This window comes from Gavialis gangeticus, unplaced genomic scaffold (assembly GCF_001723915.1).
Source record: "Gavialis gangeticus isolate Ggan-Ray unplaced genomic scaffold, GavGan_comp1, whole genome shotgun sequence".
NCBI lineage: Eukaryota > Metazoa > Chordata > Crocodylia > Gavialidae > Gavialis > Gavialis gangeticus.
In genome coordinates, this window is record NW_017728993.1 from 42,336,794 (window position 1) to 42,362,337 (window position 25,544).

The 25,544-nt window shown below is 39.5% G+C and overlaps 1 protein-coding gene across 1 annotated transcript in view; it reads left to right on the forward strand.

The window, feature by feature from the left end:
* Positions 1-25,544, forward strand: part of ABCD3 (ATP binding cassette subfamily D member 3) — a gene marked incomplete at its 5' end in the record, with an annotated part of 56,876 nt that overhangs the window by 21,397 nt on the left and 9,935 nt on the right. The window contains 14 exons of the mRNA XM_019528339.1: positions 5,046-5,082; positions 8,517-8,615; positions 10,542-10,630; positions 13,950-14,019; positions 15,041-15,138; positions 15,369-15,492; positions 18,173-18,229; positions 19,460-19,602; positions 19,970-20,039; positions 23,354-23,423; positions 23,504-23,601; positions 23,699-23,790; positions 24,446-24,534; positions 24,633-24,705. Coding sequence (XP_019383884.1) covers positions 5,046-5,082; positions 8,517-8,615; positions 10,542-10,630; positions 13,950-14,019; positions 15,041-15,138; positions 15,369-15,492; positions 18,173-18,229; positions 19,460-19,602; positions 19,970-20,039; positions 23,354-23,423; positions 23,504-23,601; positions 23,699-23,790; positions 24,446-24,534; positions 24,633-24,705 — 1,209 coding nt within the window. The remainder of the gene's footprint in view (positions 1-5,045; positions 5,083-8,516; positions 8,616-10,541; positions 10,631-13,949; positions 14,020-15,040; positions 15,139-15,368; positions 15,493-18,172; positions 18,230-19,459; positions 19,603-19,969; positions 20,040-23,353; positions 23,424-23,503; positions 23,602-23,698; positions 23,791-24,445; positions 24,535-24,632; positions 24,706-25,544) is intronic.

A 25,544-nucleotide genomic window follows, 5' to 3' on the forward strand; every position in this document is an offset into this window, starting at 1 on the left:
CCCTCGTGGATATGTGCCAGAGTAATTTTCTCAAAAAGCTTGCCCAGGATCGAGGTAAGACTAACTGGCCTATAGTTTCCTGGGTCCTCCTTCTTCCACTTTTTGAAGATGGGAACCACACTGGCCCTCTTCCAGTCCTCTGGCACCACACCAGAGCACCACGAGTGCTCGTAAAGCTGTGCCAGGGGTCCTGCAATGACCTCAGCCAATTCTTTTAGTACTCTAGGGTGGAGATCGTCTGGACCGATTAGTAGCACACGGAGATTACATTAGCAATGAGATTGGGCTACCAGCTAGGGGTTGTGCTAATTTGAACTGTAGCCCATAACTGTATCCCTATGGTATTACTAGGGACCTACCAAATTCACAGGCCCTGGCAGCCAATTGCAAGGGCTGCCATTTTGATAACCATGCTGGGCAAGCAGTTTCAGCTGGGTGGCTCCTACCCCAAGGCTCTGGCTTCATCTCCTGGCCGCTGGATCTGGAGCCAGAGCCCTGGCACTCTGCATGAGGCTAAGCTTCACTCACTTGTGCCGGAGCAGCCCAGACCATGTTCCCACCGGTGCCCACAGCCCAGCCGGGTGCTGCTCTGCATCCCCTGCCTCCAGTTCCAGGATCTGGAGCTGGACTTTCATGGGCAGGGGCACTCTCTCTCCCCTCCCAGGGACTTTTAGCAGGCTTTACCCTGCTCCCCTCCTCTCCCCTTCCTCCCTCCCCTTCTGGAGACAGAGATGGAAACTTTTCCTGCCTCCCTTCCAGGAGACGGGCAGTCTGCCCTTTTTTTCTTCTCTTTGCTCCCTTCCCCACTCTCCACCCTTCTGGGAGACAGCTGGTTCCCCACGCTTTTTCACAGGGAAACAGCTATGTTCAAAGAGCTAACAAAAAGCTATTCCATAGGAGACTGCCAATTATACAATTTCCGTGAAATAGTGAATTTAATAGATTCATAGATGTTTGGTTCAGAATGGACCTTAGCAGATCATTGAGTCTGACCCCCCCGCCTGGGCAGGAAAGAGTACAGGGGTCAGACAGCCCCAGTCAGGTGTATGTCTAGCCTCCTCTTAAAGACCCCCAAGGTAGGGGAGAGCACCACCTCCCTTGGAAGCCTATTCCAGATTCTGGCAACCCTTACCATAAAGAAGTTCTTCCTGACGTCTAACCTAAATCAGCTTTCCGTCAGTTTGTGGCTGTTTTTCTTAGTTACCCCAAGGGGTGCCCTGGTAAACAGAGTATCTCCTATTCCTTAGTGTCCCCCCTATGAACTTGTAGTAGCCACAAGATCATCTCTCAGCCTTCTCTTGCGAAGGCTGAAGAGATCCAGGGCCACCAATCTCTCCTTGTATGGCTTTGCCTGCAGGCCCCTGACCATATGAGTGGCCCTCCTCTGAACCCTCTCGAGGTTTTCCACGTCCCTCTTGAAGTGTGGCACCCAGAACTAGATGCAGTAATCCAGCTGCAGTCTTACCAGTTCTGTAGTCTTACCAATGCTGTATAGAGGGGAAGTATCACTTCCCTGGACCTGTTTGTCATGCACCTGCTAATGCAGGAAAGAGTACAGTTAGCTTTACTGATTACTTAGTGACATTGATGACTCATGTTCATCTTGGAGTCAACAGTGACTCCAAGATCCCTTTCTGCTGCTGTAAGCATGTTGGTGATTCCTTTTCCCTAGTTGCAGCACCTTGCCTTTGTCCTTATTGAACTGCATCCTATTCTGTTCCATGCACTTTTCCAACCTATCCAGATCTGCCTGCATTTGTTCCCTACCTTGTGGTGTGTTAACTTTACCCAATAATTTGGTATCATCTGCTAATTTGGACAGAGTGCTTTCCACACCCTCTTCCAAGTCAGTGATGAAGACATTGAACAGCATCAGTCCAAGGACCAAGCCTTGTGGGACTCCACTGCTCACATCTTTCCAGGTCAATACTGACCCATCCACCACCACTCTCTGGGTGCAACCCTTAAGCCAATTTGCCACCCACCTGACCATGTAGTCATCTATATCATATTCACACAGTTTATCTATAAGAATATAATGAGCTACTGTATTGAAGGCCTTCTTAAAATCCAAGTAGATGACGTTCACTTCCATTCCTGCATCTAAGCATTTTGTGACCTGGTTGTAAAAAGAAACAAGGCTAATCAGGCAGGGATCTACTTGCTATGAATCCATGCTGGTTGCCCTTTAGCATTGCTTTCCCCACTGGACTCCCACAAATGTGATCCTTAATAATTTTTTCAAAGATTTTCCTGAGGACGGAGGTGAGACTATCCGGTCTATAGTTACTGGGATCCTCGTTCCTCCCCTTGAAAATAGGGACCACACTGGCCCGTTTCCAGTCCTCTGGGACCTGACCTGAGCACTGAGTGTGCTTGAACAGCCGTGCCAATGGCTCTGCTATGACACCAGTACACTTGGGTGAAGATCATCTGGGCCTGCTGACTTAAACACATCCAGCCCCTCCAAGTGTCTCTTCATTACGTCGGTGCTAACAGTTGGTGGGCTGGTTCTCCCTTTATGCCTCTTTATGATCCAATTGGAAGATTTGTCCTGATCCAAGTTCTTGAACACAGAGGCAGAGAACTCATTGAAGAGCTCAGCTTTGTCCCCCCATCTGTCACTAATTATCCTATTTTGTCTTCTAGCGGGCCTATGCTACCCTGCACCTTCTTTTTGCTCCCTATATACCTGAAGAAGGACTTTTTGTTGTCTTTAATTTTTGTTGTCAGCCTAAGTTCCATTTTTTCTGTGGACTTTCTGACTGCCTCCCTGCAAGTGCAGGCCAAGTAGGTATACTCTGCCTTGGTAGCTACCCCCTGCTTCCACAACCTATATGCCTCTTTTTTTGCCTCAAGGCTTTCCTGGATTTCCCTGTTCAGAAGGGTTTCTTGGCCCCTTTGCCCTCTTTCCTGCACAAGAGGATTGTCTCCTTCTGCACCTGTAGGACCGCTCCCTTTAGGAATGACCACTAGTCCTGGACTCCCATCTCACCAATACTCCTGTTCATGAGTGCCTCACTAACTAATCTCCTGAGCACACTGAAGTTAGCCTTTCTGAAGTCTAGCAATTCTTTCCTGCTGGTTATCTTTTCCATCCTACGCCGGATAGTGAATTCAATCAAGTCGTGGTCACTGTTCCCTAGGTTACCTTGTGTCAGTAGATCCCCCCACCAAATCATCCCCTGTAGCCAGGACCAAGTCCAAAAAGGCATTTCCCCTAGCGGGACCGTATACCTCTCGTGTTAGGTGGTATGCAGGTTAAGAACCTATGGGAACAGTTGGATCTAGCTGACTGCTCCTCCCAGCAGAAGTCTGCGTAGTTTAAGTCACCCATGATAACCATGTCCCTTGACCGTACAGCCTCGAGAGCTGTCTGGAGAATTCCATGTCCAACTCCTCCTCCTGATGTGGCAGTTTGTATGTGGTAGGTCCCTAGGTATTACTAACTCAAACATCAACAGCACTTGAGCTTCCACCCACTGGGCTGATGGAATTGTTACTCAAATTTAAGTACCATTTAACTTGAGCTAGAGATTTGTATATGTGAATGTGAGTTGGAGCTGGGGTAATGCCTGATATGCTACAAAGCAACGCAGCCTGAATAGGAGAGGAGTCCAGAATTTCTGGTGTAGCCTAGCCCCCCTGCTGCCTCTACTACCTTCTTAAATGAAACTTATTTTGAAAAACTATTTTCATTTTAAAAGTCAGATTAACACAGAGCACTCTGCTAATGTGATAACTATGTGACTCTTTTGATGATATATAACAGAGAGGCTTGGAGTAGTGGAGAACCAAATCAATTTCTGAAGTCAAATGTATTTGGTCACAACATTGTGTAGTGTTGCTCACAACCACAAGTCTTGCTAATCAGTTTTGAGGGCATTCTTTGGCTTTTGAATTAATTGGGCATGTAACCATGGTTCCCATAGAAAGTTTTACAATAAGATAATAGAGTCTGGATTAATGCCAGTAGGTACCAAGGTGAAGAAATGAGACTCCTTTAACACAGGGAAAAAGCTCAATAGCAGTCAGCCCATAGAAGTTTCCAACAAACAGAACTGTGGCTTAGCTTTCTATTGTAAGTTGAATATCCTTGATCTTTCATAGAATGTTTTCGCTAGTTAAAATAGCAGTGGATATAATTTCTGGATTTTTATCCAGAAGCCTAATTTTTTAAAAAAAGCATTTCCTTTATTGTTGCTGCTATGTTATTCCAGTGATCTGCATTTTTACAGGTCGTATTATAGAGGCAGCACATGGAATCTAGACCAGTAGACAGCATAAATCAATGGCTTTGGTAATTGTCATTCAGGCATGATATGCTTATAATCATGCAAAAGTCAAGAACTTGTTTCAAAGAAAAGTTGGTCCTAATCAGGCTTGTGTAATATAGAAACACAGTAATTAAAAGATTATCCTATGAAGCTAGTCTTCTGATTTCTTTCTTTAGCTCTACAAAGTGTATAAATATAAATAAAATGACCAGAAACTCTTAAATGGATTTAGTATGGACACACAAACTCATCAGCTCTCAGAATCCATGAAACGCTTTGTTCTGATTACACTGTAGTATGTAGATGGTATTTTTCCTCAGAAGCCTTTTCAGGAATTTGCTCTGTTTGAGACTTAAATTAAGCACCAGGAACAACTCTAATGCAAAGGTGCTGTACCCCCAGCCTGCAGACCAGATCTAGCCTCTGAAACCATGGTATCCAGCCTACACGGCAGCACCCTGTGGATCCAAAAATTTGGCAGTAGGGAAGTCAAATCTCTGCTGCCAAATTTGTCCACCTGTGGGGAGCCCCATGGGCCTCATAGCATGTCCCTGCATGCTAGATTGGGCATGTGGAGCATTGCAGGACCCGATCTTGGAACGTGGGGCTAGCTCAAGGCCTGATCCAGGCATACAGGGGGCTGGCTGAGGTTGTACAGGGCCTGATCCAGCCAGTGGACCAGCTCCATGCCTCATCTGGTGCACGAGGTCAAAAGGTTGAGCACCAGTGCTCTAATGGAAAGTAATAGTCTTTATTTTTTCTCTGCAGTAAGAAAAGCGGAAAGCAAGCATTACAGAATAATGAGGTAATCCCTTTTCCCTGAATTTTTAACATTAGTTTAAATAAAACTAAACATGTTATAATTATTCCTCTTATTATCAAAATTGAACTGTCTGGGGTGTGGTTAGCTATAGAACTAATGTTACAAAAATGGATAGTGTTGTGCTTATTGGTTTCTACACCTTGATTATCAGACTGCTATTTTTTTAAAGCAATACATCCTTTTGGGAAAAAAGATACAAAGAGTCATGTTAACTTCATAAAATGGTTACATTTTGAAACTATCAGACTTTAGTATTTTTAAGCTCCTGAGAGTGATTTTTTGCAAAGGGAAAAATGGCCTTGTGTTTGTTTGTTTTCTGTTTGATCTAAAAAGTGCCTGGAAAGATTTACATTTTAGATTGCATCTTTTATTGGATACCTATGTTTTGTCTGTCCAGAAAAAATACATTATCCCTTAGGAACTAGCAAAACTATCCGATTTATAAAAGTGAAACTTGATTTTCTAGCCACTGCTTAAAAATGTTATCATTCATTAAATTTCCATGCTTTATTAATAATTAGAGAAAGGACAAGATTCAAAATGTCTGCCCATTTAATAAAAGGGTGTGATCACTGTATACGTGTTCCAGGGACCACCAGCATATGCTACAAACAGGCATGGTAAAGGTACCTGCTGTGGGCAGTTAGCTTGGGAGAACTGGTTGTCTGCTCTTTACTGTAGAACATGGCTGGATCCAGGATTGGGAATGGGGAGATGAATGCAACCATACTCACTTCAGCTGTGAAGTACATGCACAGCAAGTTCTCTGAGCTCACTGGCTGGTCCATGCAGGTCCTGCCAGAGCTTTAACCACACTGTGGCAGGATCCTCAGTGTCCAGTTGGTGACCTCTGAGCTCCCTGTGCATGTGGAACTCCGGTAGGACCTGCACTGATCAGCTGGTGAGCTCAGAGTTCACTGCACATGTACAACGCAGCCAAAGAAAGCACCCATGCACTGCATATCTCCCTGCTCTCCCACCCTCCCGCGATCTCCCCCTACAGAATAAATTTACTATAGAATGAAATCAAAGGTGTATTGTACTATAGCAATCATGTTGTTTATCCATACTATTGGTGTTTAAATCTTATTCTTGATTTTGTTCATGTAATTCTAGTGTAACTATATTGGTTTTAGTGATGTTACTCCAGATTTACTTCTGAGTAACCAAGAAAAGAATCTGGCTTAATTGCTTAAGTCAGACTGTAAAACGATAGTACTTCTTACAGTACACTTTCTACTCAAAACTGCTTTACAGACATAAACTAGCATACAAGGTTGGTCACCATTTGCTTGTAAACTTCACATATTGACATGAGTTCATGAAATAATGCATTTTTCCTCATCAGAAGGATTTCCTGGAACAATGCATTTTTCCTCATTATAAGTAGAAATCAATATTTGTTTGCCTTCTTTGTTTAAAACTTGTTTTTTAACCAAAGCCTTTGGAAAAGCATAATCTCCTGTTTTGTTTTGTTTTTTAAATAAAATGTATCTAATAAAATTAACATTACACATGCAGACATCAAATACGGCAAAATAGGTATTGTAAAGTACAATACAGCATCTTGCACAGTAAGTTCTTGTAGAAGATCGTGGCCTCTGAGTTATGGTAATACAAATACATGAAAATATAAATTAAGAAGCTTTTTTAAGAGTGCCTGCATTAAGTAACTGTCATACCTACACAGATTTATGATGTATTAAGGTGACCTCAGATTTCTGTCTTGCTTCTTTCTTGTAAGCAGTTCATGTCCATTTTGGCCCAGGAGTGAAGAATTAGTGACATTGACATTACGAAGTCAATGGAAGGGGTACTTTAATTAAGGTTTCTTATGGGTTTCTTGTTAACTTATTTAATTTCAGTGGCCAGCACTTTGGGAGACTGTCTGTGTTTTAACGTCTCCTTTTAGTTAGTGTGAGAGCTCACCATAACTATGTTCTGAAACCCCCCAAAACTTAGAACATCTTTGTAGATTAAAAAAAAAGCACATTCCCAGTATTTAAAAATAACTTGCAGTTCACCTTTAATTTATGCACCACAGCAGTGCCATGGTAGTCAATGGGACATTTTATATGTTTGCAGAAATGGGACCTCAATGTAACTGCACTCAATTGAGTTTATTTTAACATATACATATATATTAAACTATTTTTAGATTTAAAATAATGTTTTAAGCAAGGTGAAAATTAATTCCTTCCTGGATAAACACTTCCCATTCCATGTTGTTTTAATCAATCTTTCCTGAATATCTCACATGAGCTTAATCTATAACAACAGTTTTCTGTTATGTTCTGTCAAGTGCATGAATTATTTTCCAGGTGACCAGAAGAGGGTCCAGTACATACATCATATAATTCTCTGGATCAGTTCTGAGGAATTCATTCAAGAAGATTGAGAGGGCTAGCTAGAACTTATTTCCATTGACTGGCCTAAGTTCTCCCTCCCCTGTCTTTAAGGAATCCGTATTTAATTGAGATTTCTTGGACAAATGTGGATTTTACCATTGCTATGGACCTTGGTGATTGGGGTAACTTGTGAAGAAATGAGAGCAGTTTAGATGTGTCTGGAGTTGAAGATGCATCAAGACCAAATTGATGGGAGATGGCATGCTTAAGTTGGATATGTTGCCACTTCTTCCTAGGCTCTCATTTTCAATAAATTGCTTGATCTAGATCTCTTTACCACCTAGCTAATCTGGCAAATGATAGATTAGTTGCTGTAAGAAAGTTTGAATTACCCCAGATAAAGACTTGAGCACATAGAAAGCGGTGATTTCTAAACTGAGTAGGCAAAAGGCAGTGGTTTTCAACCTGTAGCCCACAGACCCCGGAAGCCCACAGACTATATGTATGGGGTCCATGAAAGATGACTATGATCGATCAAAAGTATGTGATTACCCACACTTACAATTCAAGGGGTTTGAATCTCCATTCGAAATGCCCAAAGGGGTCTGCACCTCCATTTTAAATTTTTAGGGGTCCACAAATGAAAAAAGGCTGAAAACCACCTGTGCAAGGGAACAAGTATTTTTCACTGCCACAATAGTTGGCTATTTTTCTTTAGGGAAGCATAGTAGGACAGGTGCAGCAGTTTGCTAAACAGTAGAGGGCAAAAAAATTGGTTCTAGCTGAGAGACCCAGGCTGTAGATTTAAACCTGTTGTGCTCCATGACCAGAGTTAAAAAGATACTGTTTGATCCAGGACATAATGATCAGATTGAGCAATTTTGAAGTAGCATATTTAAGGCTTATGTTATTTTTCAATTTCATTTTATTAATGTTGCATTAGCGGTTTTGATTCTTTAATTGGAAATAACGTATCTAAGTATAGAGCTGACATTTTAAGATGTATGTTTCAATAATTTAATGCAAAATAATTTTTTTTTTTGTACTGTGTGATCTTATGCTATACAGAAAGAAGGAAAGAGAGAACGTGCAGTGGTGGACAAAGTCTTTGTTAAGCGAATATGTCGAATTGTGAAAATAATGGTCCCTAGAACATTCTGTAAAGAGGTAAGCATTGCCTTGCAGAAAATAAAAATTAAGAAAGGTTATGCTTCTTAATCATGTTGCTTTCTGTTGTAATCAAAACTCTGAGAACATAAGCATGTTGATTGTTCTCACACTTCTACTGGATTGTACACTGTTACCCAGGTTAGAAAAATAGCATGTACCATTAGAGACATTAAAAATTAATGGTTGGATTAAATTCAGATGCAAGTTCATAATTAGATAATATACAAATTAAATATTAATACAGTCTAGTCTTCTTTGTAACTTTCATTAATTCCTACTTCAAGCCTAGCAAATTGTGGTTGACCTAAACAAGTAAGGGCCAACCTCTTTGGTAGATGTGCTACAAATTAGCCCCACACTCTCCCTGAGCAACACTTCTACCCCCTTCATCCACCCAATTGACTGCTCTACTTTCTGTTCCCTGCTCTATCTGCTGCTGTGTTGCCTGTATCCTCTCAAGGTGGCTCATGTCATTTTTCAGAATGACTGACACGCACTCCAGCATGCTCTCACCCCTTTAGGAGTGTCCCGTAGCCCCAAGCCTCTCTCTGATGTCTGCTGCTTGACCATTGAGAACAAGCTGAGATGTGCTGGGGCCAGCTCCTTGGCCCATGGTGCCTCGACTCCACCCGTCTCACTCAGACATTGGCAATTTCTGAGAGGAGGTTTAGCTAGCTGAAAAGTCACACTCTTTGTACTAGAAACTACAGATCCCTTCCTCCACAGAAGACACCTGCCTATATTGTCAAATGCTTTGAAATCACATTTACCACAGACAGTAAGTTATAAGATATAGCAAAAAGGTTTGTTATATAAACAAGGGAAATCATAACAATTATTAACTGTACGTTCAACACTGACAGAAATACAAGAAACAAATCAACTACACGAGCAGTATTTGATCTTACCTCTGCATATTAGCCCTAAAAATGCAGCTTCTATTGCTGACCAAGCCAGAGTCCCTGCCAGACTGTCAGCTTGTGTTTTCCCAGTGGGAGACCAAAGTAGGCAGTGCCCAGGAATCTTTAGATGCCATTTGCCATGTTCATGCTAGCAATGATTTTTTAGGCACCAATCTTCCACATACCAAAAGCATGTGAAGAGGTGTTTGGAATGAAAGAACTAGCTGAAATCTGAATTAACATACTAAGCAGTAGTCATTAGAAGTTTGCATAGATGACAATATTTGGTATTCTTTGGCTAAAAAAGTGCCCCTCAACTGGCTAAATTTGATGCATAAATTGATACTTTGACAGAGCTCATATGCTTTTCCAGCCTTCCCCTTTCCTGTATTGTGTGTTCCAGCCCAGCTGTGGCTGGGCAAGGGAGCATGCTTATGTGCTTCCTGGCACCCAAGTACTGAAGTGTGATTCGGGCAGGGAACAAGCCAGAAGCAGAATGCACCTGCTTCAGCCCTGGGCTTTTCCAGTCCAAAGTACACAGGAGGTGCATTCTGCTGCCTGCTTGGCTGGAACCGACACACACGCTCCCTCCTCCTATGGGAGGGAGAGCATGAAGCAGTAAAGTACGTACTGTCTGGGAAGCCACTCCATTTGGGTTCCTGAGTTATTTTTCTCCCCAAGGGGCTATTTTTACTCTGGGAGAAAAATTATGAAGTTCTGTACACTCTTGGTTTCTCCTGAGAGAGCAGGGACTTTCCCTGGAGAAAATGGACATCTGTCTAAGCCCCTAGTTTTGAGAGATTAAGAAATAAACCTTTGTTGCAGACTTTCTTGTAGCATCTGTAGCAATCATTTTTGTTTTTGAAAGCAGTATGTTTTAGAATTTACAATATAAAGTAAGTATTTCCTCTTATAAAGCAGTGAAAGATTTCTTTCTTAGCAAAGTTCTGTTAGGTTAACTTTTAACTTCATGTGTAGTGATTTACTGAGCATTCTTTAAATGTGCTTATTTTTGTACTAGACAGGTTATTTGTTACTGATTGCTGTTATGCTGATACTGCGCACATATTGTGATATTTGGATGATTCAGAATGGAACAGTCATTGAAAGGTATCTGTGAATTACTTAACTGATAATTTTTAAATGTTGTCTTCCTCCTTCTATTCAACAGTATCATCATGGGAGTGGGGGAAAAAGAGTGATGACTGCTAACAAGAAAATATCTTAGCAAAATAATGTAAAATGGCATAAGAACCTCTATAGCAGTAATTATGTTATAATTTAAAAAGAAAAACCAAATTATTTTTTTACATGGAAAAAAAGCTTACTTTTTAAGTCTGAGTTTGATAATTTTGAACCTAGATATACTTTTTTGTTAAATTGAAGTAAGCTTCTGTTATATTGTAGATCAGGAGTCGGCAACCAGAGCTTGGCATGTGAAAGCATTTTGCTTGGCATACACACGCTGAGGTAGACCATACGAGAGCCACAAGGGACCTGATCCTTGTTGTGGCAGCACAGCCACAGCCCCTTCTCTGCCATCCACCCTGAGACATATGCATACACCCACCACCAGCAATGAGCTGAGCCAGGGCTCTGAACCCTGGTACAGCTTTTTATAGCCTTCCTGCTGCCTGCTGCTACAAGCCTGGGCTCTGTGGTGAGCAGCAAGGGGCTCGCCAGAGCCTGTGAGAGGCTGCAAGAAGCTGCGCTGAGGTCCGCAGAGCCCTGGCCCAGCTCATGGCTGGTGAAGGGATACACACATGCCCCAGGGCAGATGGCAGAGAAGGGGCCAGGGCTGCACTGCTGCAGCAAGGATCAGGCCCCTCACAGTTCCCCTGCCATCTACCCTTGGCACACCAACATCTTACAAGTTGAGGTTGTGGGTGTTTTTCGCACTCTGGCCAAAAAATGTTGCCGGCTCCTGCTGTAGATCTCTGCTTTTGTTGCTTTATGGACATTTGTTCCTTTCAAACTCCCCTTGTCCAGTGATATAGAAAGTATCTATTTTTACAGAGAGCAAGCTGGAAGACTATACTACTTTAGTGTTGTCTGCAAAGAATGAAGTCAATGTTTCTCTTACGCTTCTGCAGAAAAATGTATTTCCTATTGCTTTTCAGCTGTGTAGCTATACAGTAAGTCAAACAGCATAGACAGAAATATGTATAGCTGCTGAATTATATACAATTTTCTCTTTTTTGCAGTGCAATCGTAAGCAGAGATAAACCACTATTCAAGAAATACTTTTTTAAATTCATAGCTGCCATTCCACTGGTAAACTGTTGTTGAAAAATATTAGCATGCACAATATCTCACATATGCTGTATGTTCCATAAGTGGTGCAGCACTGGAGCAAATTGTTAATAAATTTAGTTTGAACAGCTTCAACTAAATTGCACAACCACCTCCAGTGCTTCTATTTCTTAATTTTCATTTTTGCTTTGGAACCTGTGTGCTTGTTGGTGGCATGAAATAGGGTTAGTGATGGTTGATTTTTGCATCCTCAAACTTCCAAAATAAAAATCTATACTTTTGTCTTTCTAAAATAAACATTGGTTTTGAATATAGTTTTCTAAGATTTACCTAAAAATATTTAACTTTTTGATAAATTTTGAGTAGGGGCGCACCATTGTCTGCTTTGTTATTTGTCCTCTTGTCACCTTTCCTGTCTAGTTTCCTTTCTAAACTCTCTGCTAGGGAATGGTGATACCTTTGGATTAAATACTACTATCTGAAGAATCCAAGGGGCTACTTCATTTGTCCTGCCCATCCATAGACATGAACTCAGTACCTCTAATTCTATTTTTGTAGTATCAGGACATTTTGTAACAAATAACTTTCTGTACCACAGTTACCTCAGCATGAAGGATGAGATTCGTTTTAATACAGTGCTATCTTAAAGATGACAGAGGAGAAAATAATATCGCTTATTTTTTGACTGGGTGACTCTTTTCAATTAACTTAAACACTGTCCAAAGTAAAATCAGCTAAACAAAAAAATAAGGCATTGTTATACTGGAGTATGCGGTCCACACAGAGATGGTTTTGCAGTATGAACTGTAGTGTTTGAAGTTGCACCTGAAGATTTAGAACTCAGATTTTCTTTGTTAAGCCGTCACTGTATTTAGGTTTTTCTATGATTGAACCAAGGACTCAATCTTAGAAAAGTTAGAGAAGTGAGGACTCAATATTCTTGATCTTTCAAATTTATGAAAGAAAAACTCTTCTTTAAAAAAAAAAAAAAGTTTGGCACCATTTATATCTTAACGGAATAAGAGATTAAGAAATGATATTAAGTTGTCTCTTTTGTGGGATTTTTTTGGTTTTGTGTTTCATTTACATCAGTGGTGCTCCAATCGTTTGGCCTCACAGGCTTCATGAGTGGAGCAGGGCTAGTCCATGGGCCAGATCAAGCCCTGCATGTCAGGATTGGGCCCTGGAGCGTGGCGTTGCCCTCTCCCTTCCCCTCAAGCTGGGAGTGGGCCCCTCTTGCATCTGGGACATTGGCAGCAGGGGAGTGGTCACACTGCTTTCCCACCATCACATTTCTGAGCCTGCCCCATGGGCCAGATAATATGGGGTTGAGCACCCCTGACTTATATGGATAAGATACTTCATAAACTGGCTGGCAAAGATATCATACGCAGGTTTTTCAGGTGTCAGATATAATTGTAAAACACCATTACTAAAGACTTCTATTGAATTAGGATCAGTAACTGTTTTGGTTTAAGTTTAAGTCTAAAGAATTTTGTCTTTGGTAAGTTCTGCTTCAAGTCATAGGTTACTTGGAGCAATGACTACAAATATTGCGGTGGATGATCCCCTCTGTTGCAGTGGATTGACAAATGATTCTGTCCTCTTCACCCAGTTTTATCTTTCTGTCCATTTTCTTCTTCACATCTCAGCTTCTATCATGGTTTAAAAATATATTATCTTTGGTCTCATCTGTTCCATTCTTTAAATCTTTCATGCACAGGCCAAGAGGGACAGGCACGCTCCTCCTTCTGCCCCTTCTCTTATTTTTTTTTCTTGCTGTCTTTACTTTTTTCCTTTTTATTCTTTTGGTTTTGTTCCTTCCTTCCTCTTACCCAAAATTTGTATGATGCTGTGGGGGAGTGATCAAGTCTACCCGAGGCTCAACTGAATGCCATTGGGGATGGCAGCCTGTGAACCTGTATACAGTAGTTGTTTCTGTAGCCATTTGTGATATGGTCACAGCAGGAGAAGGAAGAGAAGGTAAATGGCTTTCACCAAGCCAACTATCACATTTGGTTAATACCACGGTTGGTACTACAGGTTTCCATAGCAATCTTTCCCCTGTGATTCATGACATAGTCTGGCCTACCCATTCACCCTCAACTTTGGATACACTGATGTATATAAGTTTTGCTTCTTTTGCAACTAACATTTAGCATGTGGTGGTTTGCAGTGCTATCATTGGTCGCAGCAGAAAAGATTTCAAGAAATATTTGTTCAACTTCATCGCTGCAATGCCTGCTGTAAGTGCTTTTTTGTTGCCATCTCTTTGATAAAAATAATTTAAAATATAAATTGAAAAATTATAAAGAGATTCCAAGTAAGGTTTTTCAAAGCTCGCAAAAATGAGCTGTTTTATGGCATGTCATGTCTAGAAATTGGTTTCATTTTCTGGCTATAAGAAATGAGCAAGTATATGAACTAAGGTTTGATTGCCCATTGAGGCAGTAAAATTGACATAACTTTGTTGGGATCCCAGCTTTGTCTGTTGTCAGTTAAAATAGTTTCTTAAAATCTCTCTTGTCAGTCAACTACGATAGCTCTCTGTAAGCTGTCGAGACATGAGATCGGAGAGTTAAATACCATATTTTTTTTTAAATTATGATTAGAATTGAAGGCAAAATTTGTACAAGCAACTATATTCTAAATAACTTACAATTTTAAAATTGTTCCTTTTCTTTCCTCTCTTCCTTACTCACAGCCTGCTTACAAGTGTTAGGGGTATTAACAGGTGTTATTCAAATAACCCCAGCATGAAAGGGGGGCATTTTATACAAACTAACAGAAATGTATTTAAATTTTAAAATACTCTGCAAAACAAGATAATAACATTTTAAGATAGGAGTCGTGAGAGGCCAAATGCATTTTAGAACTGATTGCAAGAGTGAAAAGTTTGATTGTAGAACAAAGTTTTAAAAAAGGTATCTTGACACATTAAAATCCATTAAAAATTCTGTGAGTGCTGCAGCATGTCTGGTATGTATTGATTTGATTCACCGCTTTTAAATATCATAGTCCATGATCCTGCAAACATTTATGCGCATGCTTGCCTTCAAGTATGTACATAGTGTCATTGGCTTGAATGAGACCATGTTGAATGAGATCGTGTTTGCCTGATCTATGTCTTAGCGTGCAGATTGATTTAAGTTAACCAGGTTTGTTTAGCTAAACCAATTTTTTGCCAGTGTAATAAAGCAAGCTGGACAATACGTTTAATACAATTGAGGGGCTTGTTTATGTTAATTTACTACTATTTGTTCTTAGATCTCTCTGGTGAATAACTTCCTGAAATATGGATTAAATGAACTTAAACTTTGTTTCCGAGTAAGGCTTACCAAATACCTCTATGAGGAATATCTGCAGTAAGTGTTCATTTCTAACTTTTTGAAACGCTGAGGCTGCTATATTTGTTTTAAGTTTCTGGTGAAATGCACTTAACTAATTAAACAATAGATGGTGTTGTTATTAGACATTATAATGTTCTGAACTGCCGTTTGGCATTCAGCTACTTTTTAAATCCTTTTTGAATTATTTAATTAAGTAAAAGCCCTAGTGCAGATTTTTCTTAGTCATTGCTTTGTTTCTGTTTTAGGGCTTACACATATTACAAAATGGGAAATCTGGACAACAGAATAGCCAATCCAGATCAACTACTTACACAGGATGTGGAAAAATTCTGTAACAGTGTAGTGGACCTGTACTCAAACCTTAGCAAGGTGAGATCCTTTAATGAACCTTTAATGCATAGTTCTCATTCTGAATCACTGAATACAGTGCCAACATTTAAGGTAGTTGAGGAATATTAAATCGCATTGAATAAATGTTTAGTATTTAATTTTGTCAAAGCTCAAGCTGATCATTTGAATATAAAAATGTTTGTATATAAGAGAGTCTACCATTTATTTAATGTGCTATACCATTTGTACAGAATAATGTGCCTGAAATGCTTTCTTTACCATTTGTTTATATTTCCATGTCCCTCTTTTAAACTGTAGCTTATTTTCCTTTGGTTATCTTTTGATATTTTTATGTGTCAGCTGAAGCATAAGAGGGACAGTGGTCTTATAAATAAGCTGATGGGAAAGAAAATTCACATTCTAAATTTGCTAGTTTCTCTTGGACTTTATGTATACATATAATCTGATCAGGATAAGGTAAATAAGGGGTTTTCCTCTCTCTACCTAAGTGTTTCAGGTATGATATCTGGCTGTGGAGTAGAGGAATAACAGTGTAGGCATATTAATAGTTTAATTAATATCCTGTAGGCATATTAATAGTTTTTCTTGTATGCAAATTAGTGGGCAGGCAGGCTTCAAATATTTACTTGGGTGACTTGCTATTCAACAAATCAGCTGTGGAGTGACATAGGAGCTCTCGGTCTGTAGACTCATCTGACATTGTTATAGCTCTCATTAAAAAAATGAAGGCTTGAAAAAATAGGTTTCTGAAATGTCTTCTATATAAATTCTATAGAATTGTTTGTTCAGGCAGTGGTGGATTTGTTGTGAATAAACACAGTACTTATGATTCTCCAATGGTGTCATCTAGTTCAGACCTAGCTGTAGCAGGTTAATGTATTTTTCAAATTCTAACATCATCGTAAGTGTTTTTACAAACATGCTTTTCTTTAACAAAAATGTATAGAACATTTCCTTGTAGTATTTGTAACCCACATATTAGAAAATGGTAACATTTCATTTTTGTTTAATTATATGCAAGAAGTCATACAAAGATGAACACTACCTCTGCCCATTATCACTTTCTTTTGCACTTAAATGTTCTAGAACAGTGGTTATCAACCTTTTCTCATTTACCAAGCTGAGTGAAGCAGGCAAAATAAACAAAACTCCTAAAATACTTGACATTGTTTTATACGTTATATTAATAATGAGGCTAGAAATAATATCTTTTTTAAAAATCCTAACCTGACAATGAAAAGGAAACAGTCATTCAGTTGATTATTTTCTTAAAATGCAAGCATGTACACTACAGTGCAGTTAACTGCATTGATTCTAGGATAGTTATAGTAATCTGGGAATAAGTCAAGAGAAGTTTGTATTGTATTTAGAATGTTTATTAAGCACATTGCTAATGTGCAGTACTTTTAAGTTCCAGTTCATACCTCTCCTGGTATGAACCTTCAAACTAGAGGTGGGGGAAAACATCAATAACATGTAACAATGGTCTAATTTACTGCACTCATCGTATACATTTACAAGAAATGAGCTGTTCCCTCTTTCCTTCCCTCTGCTTAGTAAGATTAGGCAGGTGACCTTCTAAAATAGTGGTTTTCAACTTGTGGTCTGCAGACCCCTGGGGGTCCACAGACTGTGTTTAAGGGGTCTGCAAAAGATGACTCTGATCAATCAAAACTCTGTGAATACCTGCAGTTACAATTCACAGGGGCCCACACCTCCATTCACAATTTTTTAGGGGCCTGCAAATGAAAAAAAGGTTAAAAAAACTGTTCTAGAATACTAACTTCTTAAGACCTTGTTTTCACAGGTCTGATGCTTATGGGTCATTTAAAGTAGGCTATCCTATTTTTACATTGTAGAAGTTAGCAAAAATTATATGTGTATTAATAGCAAAACCCCTTTCACTTTGGCTTCTGTCACATGTAGTAATTGTTTGACCACTCTTAAGTATCTTTACAATAATTCATGAATGGTGAGTTAATTTTTTTTGTAGCGTATTGAATACGCAAGGGATACCCTTATAAACTTATGCAAACAGACAGGCACACTTAATTCCTAGAGCCTAAATATATTAGCAGATGTATCTCACTAAAGTTCTTAGTATATGGTCTGTATTCCCTAAAGGCAGGGTTTTCAGAATTAGAGCATGCCTAGTATATAGTAGCTGGCAATAGAACCTGAGCTTAAGATGTTTGGACTTTGAAAATGTTACCCATGATGAATGGCATCCATTAGTATTACTACAGTCTTTCGTAAGATATCTATCCTGTCCTTCAGGTAGGATATTCTTTATATTCTTTATGCATAGCTATCTGTGTGCCATTTCTTTCATCCAATGCACCGTATTCTGAAGGATCATTTTTGTAAGAATGGGATTTTGCCCACTTTTGCTCAGCAGTTGAGCCAAAAGATGCCATATAATAACCTTAACAAAATGTTTATATACTTTACAGATGGCCTGAAAATGAGTATTAAACGTATGTGATGTCACTATTCTTTTGATCGTATATCAAGCTGAACTGTCAGGCAGATTAGGATGTTGCTTTTGTTTCTGGATTCTAGTTAAACTGAGTCCTTGTTTTGTAGCATGTTAATTGTAGCACATGCCAATTTTAATATGCAGAAGTATCTGTTTCTTCTGGATTTTTACATACATGTTCTTTCTCTGTATTCTAATACTGTCCCCTTTTGGTTACAGCCATTTTTGGATATAGTTTTGTATATCTTCAAGCTAACAAGTGCAATTGGAGCTCAGGTAAATTAACTGGTTTTATGCTGTTTATTTACATGTAAGTAAGCAAACACTATTTTTTTTTAGCTATTCTGTCCCTTTGTGTATTGAATTACTAACCTTAGGATCACTCATTATTTGAAAAGAAAGAACAGATATAATCTGTTTTGCTTTCATGCTAATTCTGAAATGTTGTTAAAGGTTTCTGTTTTGTGCCAAAATAAAATACAGTCTCCAAATTCTCTGATCACATTTAAGCGGATAGCTGACTTCTAGAAAGACAAACAAGTTCTTTGTTTCCTTTCAGTGGTTACACAAGTCCCATTTTAATGTAGTACTCTTTCTAGCTGGATCAAGGTCTTGTATCAAGGGAGCCTACATTCAGCAAAAATGTGTTTCCTATTTCTATGCAAATTACTCCAACAAAGAAGAGCTGAGCTATTTCTTAAGTAGAGTTTAGGACATTTTATAATAAGGATACAAGTGAAGTGACATCTTAGGTTTCTTAAAACATTTAAAAGAATGAATACAAGCTCTCATGTATTTATTTTACCTTCTCAAGATTACTGTTAAACAGTTTGAATCTGAGATACAACTATCGTTTTTCTACGCATATAATAACTAAGAAGTGATAAGTCTTGCATTCCACTGTGCAATTGCTGTCAAATGTTGCTTCCTTAATGGCTAGCACTGTTTACTGTACTTTTTACTAAATGTGAACAATGAAAGTGCCTTTTTAGGGGGTATTTTGTAATGGTGCTAAGTGGTTTAAATCTGAAATTTCAAATCTGTTTAAACAGTAAAAATTGTTTGTGGCGGGGAGAGAATAAAGTCTGAGAATGTTATGGGTGAAATAATGACCTAGAGAATGTACAGGTGAGAAGGGAGAAATCAAGAGAGGTTGGAGGATGGAATCACTAGGGACTTGGTGGGGGGGAAGGGAGCATAGCAGTGTTTGGAGAGGAATGATGGGAGGAAATGGCGGTGATGAGGAAAGCAGGAATAGGAGGGTGGATATGAGGCAGGTAGAAAATTGAAGGAGGTTAGTGGGAAACAGAATCCTTAGCATGACAGGGAATTGAGTGAGTTGCTGAAATAGAAGGGATTAGAAGAGTGCTCAAAGGCAGCTTGTGGGGAGGAAAGGAAGAATTAAAGGAGCCTCTGATGGGCATAGTTCATTTGGTGTGTAAAAGCTGGAATATGTGAGACCCTTTGATTGTAGGGTCCTTATTTTTATTTATTTACTGTGTACAGGGTCCAGCAACCATGATGGCCTACTTGATTGTTTCAGGGTTTTTCCTCACACGTCTGAGGAGACCCATTGGTAAGATGACCATTATTGAACAAAAATATGAAGGGGAGTACAGATATGTCAACTCACGTCTTATCACAAATAGGTATGGATTTGTTTGGAGAATAGCTGTAAATAGGATTTTTTTTTGTAAGCAGTATCATTGTCCTACAAAGCAGATGGAAGAAAACTATTTGAGTAAATTGTAAAAATCTAGCAGAATTCATTAATTTTGAAACCAAGGTTTACATAATTTTGCAGACCACCAGCTAGTGGGAAAATTCCATTTCATCTCCCATTTTAAAGGACAAACGATGTCCTGCTATTTTCTTGTGGTTAATATTAAACTCCTCCTTGTTCACAAGTTAATTTAAATGCAGCAGTTTTCTAAAACTTCATTTTTATAGCTAAGCCTTTGTCTTGTGGAATGTTTGGGTAAAGAAATTCAATATATATATTTTTTTATCTTTTAGTGAAGAAATTGCTTTTTATAATGGGAATGTAAGAGAAAAACAGACCATTCATAAAACCTTTCGTAAACTGGTAAGATTTGAATATCATAAATGCTAACTTTTTAAATTGTAAACATTGTAAGGAATATTGTCATGATGGTTCAGAAGTGCTGGTTGCTTTGTTTCTGTTCGTTCTGTCCTTCAGCCAGAACTACACTGGTGAAAGGTCTTTGAGGGAACCCCACTACCAGCTGCTTTGGTGCACATGCACCAAAATCACTCTTGGATTCTAAGAATTTTAACTCTAAATTTCTAATATGTCCTAACAGCCTAATCTTTACTTCAGTGAGTGAGTGATTTGCTACTGTAACTGAAATGATCTTTACTACATATTATACAGACTTGCAATAGTGCCTCTGGGCAAAAGAACGATAGCTTCACTAATGGGAGAGGGCCGATTTTGGAGCAGTCTTGGGTTCCTGTGGTGGTTGGACCCAGATGATGTATAGCTGTATACTGAAGTATAGCTGCCCATTATTTTGTTAATTAACCAAGTAAAATGTCAATTTTGTGGGGAAAAAAGCATGCATCTTGTATTCCAGGGGTATCAAATACATGGCCTCTGAGCTGGATCTATTAATCAGAGCTATGTTGTTTGGCCTATGGGGCTCCAAGAGGGGACTGGGAATTCAGGGTTGGGGCCTGCTGCCGAATATGATGTACAGAGCTCCACTGGGAACGTATGTGGTGGTGAGGACTGAGCAGTAACTGCATTAACCCTCATGGCTCCCTGACACCACTTGCCCTACTGCCAGATGTGGATCTGGATCTGGGACCACAAGAAGCCCTACTATCTGGATCCAGACTGTGAGGAGCTCCATGATCTGGATCCAGATCCAGCCCAGAGGGCTGTGTGAGTTTGATACCCCTGTCATATTCCATTCAGGAAGATAGATTGTATAGTAAAAGCTCTGTTATCTGGCATCCAGGGGAAATGGGGGGTGCCAGTTAATCAAGTATGCTGGTTATCTGAGAGTTATGTTTATCTCCAGCCTGGTGGGTTGGAGGTGTCTTTGCCTGTTCAGACTGCCGCCCCTCCCGCCACATCCGGTGTGCCAGGGTCTTCACCCCCTGGTGTCAGTGGGCCAGGGGACAGGGAGCGGGGCCCTATGCAAGCTGCTTTGCCTGGCTTGTGGGGACTTAGCTCACGGTGGTGAAATGGGAATTGCCATGGTGGGATAGATGCCGGTTAATAAAGCATTCCGGATGATAAAGTGCCAGATAACACAGCTTTTACTGCATATTCATCAAAAAGAATAAGATACATGGCTGTGAGGAAAAGGGTGAAAGCAGTGAGCCTTTCTTGCTCATAGCAGAAATGCACTGGGGAATGCATACAAAGTGTAATATTAAAAAACTTCTCCTGAAGCTCTTTAGTCAGCTATCATTTCCCATGTTGGTTGGTTGAACCTCTTGCCCTTTTGCTTCTTTTGAGTTCATTAAAAAAACCCAGCCCTGCTGCTATAGCTCTTTTCCTGGTTCTGTAATTCTGCTTGTGTAATATACCTGTTTGCTACCATTGAATCCATTTGCTGGTTGTCTCTTTCCCATCAGATCACATCTTAAACTATGTGTAATCAGTTTCACAGTCTTCAGCTATTTGTTCCAGTATCTATCCACTCTTGTTTCCTTTTCTTTGCTAGTTTATGCTAAATTCAGCAGTTGTCTGTCTACTTAAAACACCTCCATACTTTATTCTACTTGCATGTTGTACCATCTTGGAGAGGCAGCCAATAAAATCATTATCAACTCCTTAAATTCCTCCTCCAAGCCATTTATGTTGTGATACCTATTATAGAACAGTATATAAATATCAGACAATAACTATGCCTAGGTGTTTTAGTTTAGGTTTAGCTCATTATTTACTTACTTCACATTTGCTGATTATTTGAAGCCAGAGCAACTCTACCCAAAAGTGATCTTTATTTCACTTTGTGGCAGGGGGAAGGGGATCCCTCCACCTGTTGCAGCCTGTCCTGCCTCCCTGCCCTACTCAGAGTCTTCCCAGTGCTGCTCATCTGCTACCCCTTGTTGGGAAAAGCATTAATACGGGAGGTCTTACTGCTGCTCAAAGTGGAAGGGGGTGGGGCTTGAGGCTGTGTCTCACTGCCTGGTGGGGTTCCTAGTGTTGGGTATTGTCCTGGGTTTTCTGATTAGATCATTGCCTCTACCAGTTTCCTTCTTTCTTGCAGTCTGGTTCCTTAAACTATGCCTCTCGGTTCAGGGTTTCAGGCTCTTGGCTAATCCAGGGTTTCCAGCCCTCTGGGGTTAGAACCCAAGACTCTGGACTTTGCCACCACCTTACTTAGTCTTGCATCACTGCAACAGGCGCTCAGGCTGTCACCAGCAGCTCCCCCTGCTTCTTCCTGGGAAGTAAGTTAGGCGGTGTTGGGACACCCTGTCCTGCAGTTCCGCATCTCCCCTTACAGCCACTCCTAGTCCACTGGATGTCTGTCAAACAAAAGAAAAAATATTCAACATAAACTTCTTCCCCTCCTCAGGGCTCTGGCCTATGAACCCTTAGTTTACCAAATCAGCAAAAAAAGAAAACTCCAATGAAACTTCTTCCCCTTTTGGGGCTACTTACAGGGTTTGGCTGGGTCTGCTGTCCTCCTGGCTGGCAATCTGGCCTTCTCCTTGGTCAAGGCCCCACTACCCCAACCCCTCTGCAGGTTGAGCTTTTATCTTTCCGAGCTGCTCCCCTCTCCCAGTCATGGGACCCACTCAGTTGCACCTGGCCCTTGTTGGTCCAAAAGGTCCTGATCTTAAAGAGACCAAGCCTACTTTCTGGTCGTCTTTCTGTACTCTTCGTAACAGGGGCTAGTCCCCTGTTACACTCTTCTTATGTCCTCTTTTTTTCCACTACACATATGTTTTCCTTTTCTTCCTTGTTACTCAGTTTTGTGTTTTCTAGTAGATTGGTTGGTAAGCACTTGTATGCAGGGACAGCTGTCTGCATGTATTTATGTAGTGTCTAACCCAGGGGTTCTCAAACTCTGTGATACCATGACCCCAAGTGCTGAATGGTGGTGGCAGGGGACGGGGAGTTCACGCTCAGCAGCTGCCACTGCCATCCACCCTTCCATGCCATCACTGCATGCCGCTTCCCATGCTGCTGTGCGCACCCTTTGAGTTAAGTTTGCGCCTCCCTTTTAAGTTGCTCACAACACACAGTTTGAGAACCCCTGGTCTGACCCAATGAGGTTGCAATCCTTATTGGGGCCTTTGTGACTTATTACAAATCAAATAATTTTTTATAATCTAATTTACTTTTCTGGTGTAATTGCAGACAACATAGCAAATATTGGCATGTACTTTATATTTTTCTCTCCTGTGTTTTATCAGGTGGAACATTTGCATAATTTCATCTTGTTCCGGTTCTCTATGGGTTTCATAGATACCATCATTGCTAAATGTAAGTATTCACAAAGTGCTAGTGGTTTGTTACTTCTGTCATGACAAACTGTGTTAAATGTTTACCTTTAAATCTTGCAGATCTTGCCACTGTGGTTGGTTACCTTGTTGTTAGCCGTCCATTTCTGAATCTAACTCATCCTCGCCATCAAAATAGTAACCATGCAGAACTATTGGAGGTAAGTAATATAGAACAGAAATAAGAAATAAATATTCTGATTGCTTGAATTTTGGAAATTCACATAACTAAACGCAGTTTATATTTTGCTGCTTAAGGATTATTATCAGAGTGGAAGAATGTTACTAAGAATGTCTCAAGCTTTGGGCAGAATAGTCCTAGCAGGCCGTGAAATGACCAGATTGGCTGGGTAAGAGTGATATTGGCTAATCAAAGTTATCTTATTTTGGATAAATACAACTCATGTCTCCAATGTATTTTCTGTTTACACATGGAACTTCTAAATTAACACCAAACAAGCCTGTGTTTATTTGCTTAGTATAGCAGTCTAAATATTTACAGGTTAAATGTCATCTTATTCAGAAAAATAGTAGATATTTTGAATATCTATGGGTTGGCACTGACCACCATGTATATATTTGTGTTTTATAATATGTATGTAAATAAGTTCACAATTTAACATTTTGTATCAGAATACTGATATTTTAACTATATTTAAATTAAAAATTATAATACTTTTTAAAGTTTAAAATATCTGACCAATTTAAGAGGCAGTTGTGGATGACAGAGGTTATGGAGTTTAAATATTCAAGTTGGGAGGTCTTTAGTGTAATTCTGTTTTAGGCAGTTATATTCTAAAGGCCCGCGATATCAACTTGTACATAACGCATACATTTTGAAGCAACATACTTTCAGAAACTATACCCTCAGTCATCTTGCAGAAATGTGATTCTAGTCCTCCCAATATTATGATTTTCAAGTTGTAATTTAATATTTTTAGGGGTTTCCTTCTCCATTTAATTATAAAATAAGATTTCTAAACATGAATTCTTAATTCATTTCAGCTTCACAGCTCGAATTACAGAATTGATGCAAGTATTAAAGGAGTTGAACAGTGGCAAATATCAGCGTACCATGGTATCACAAGAAAAGGGTAAAAGTGACAAGTTTAATTGATAACACTCTTTTCATGATATACATAAGCCTACTTTCTAATGTTTGTTTTTGTTTCATTTTGTTTATTAATTTAAGATGCAGATAGAACTCAAGTTATTCCTTTGATACCTGGTTCTGGAGAAATCATCAATATTGATAACCTTATCAAGTATGTATAGATAGCACTTCAATAATTATGGCTTTGTAACTTTTCCTTATATCTCTATGAATACAAGTTTGGATAAAGAGAAATTTTAGCCACTTAAATAGAGAGGATGAGCTGCTGCTTGGGAAAACACAGCAGCCGTTAATACTAACTGTTATACATGCATGATCCTGTAGCAATAGAAGTTACCTAGATCACCCCAACTTTGACATGAATAAAGCAGTTTTAAAGTTGGAATAGTTTTGCTACTCGTATCTCTACAGAATCACTATTATATAACGTAATAGTTGTATTGTAACAACTTGTATCATTATCCTTTGACAGCAATACAGTTGTTATGTCTGTTTATACTGTTATAAAGATGCTAATTGTATTACTTCCATATGTTCAGTATCTACTAGATTTTTTTCTCATAATCCCTCATCCACAAAACAGTTCACAACCATTTTGCTCTTTACTGCTACTACTGTCTGTTCTCTAGACCCAACCTTTCCAGTAAGTTTTTCTGCTCTCAGGTTATTATGGCCTCAGGTTGTTGTTTTTCCTGGTACTTAAGCCTTATCTTTCCTGACTAGAATTTCTACATTGACTTCCTAACATTTTCCATATACAGTTGGAAGTGTTTTGGAGGTATCTGATAAGTACATATCTGTGCCTGTTCTTTCAGTTAGTGCCTGTCAAATTACATCCTACTTCTTCAGTTTATTAAAAAAGCAAAGCAAAATACATACATTATGAAATCTATTCCACAAAGCAGTCAAGGTTTAATCACTGGGTGCGTCTACTCACCTGTAAGTCATCTGCCTATATTTTGATACCAGCTTCCACAGATTTCACAAATT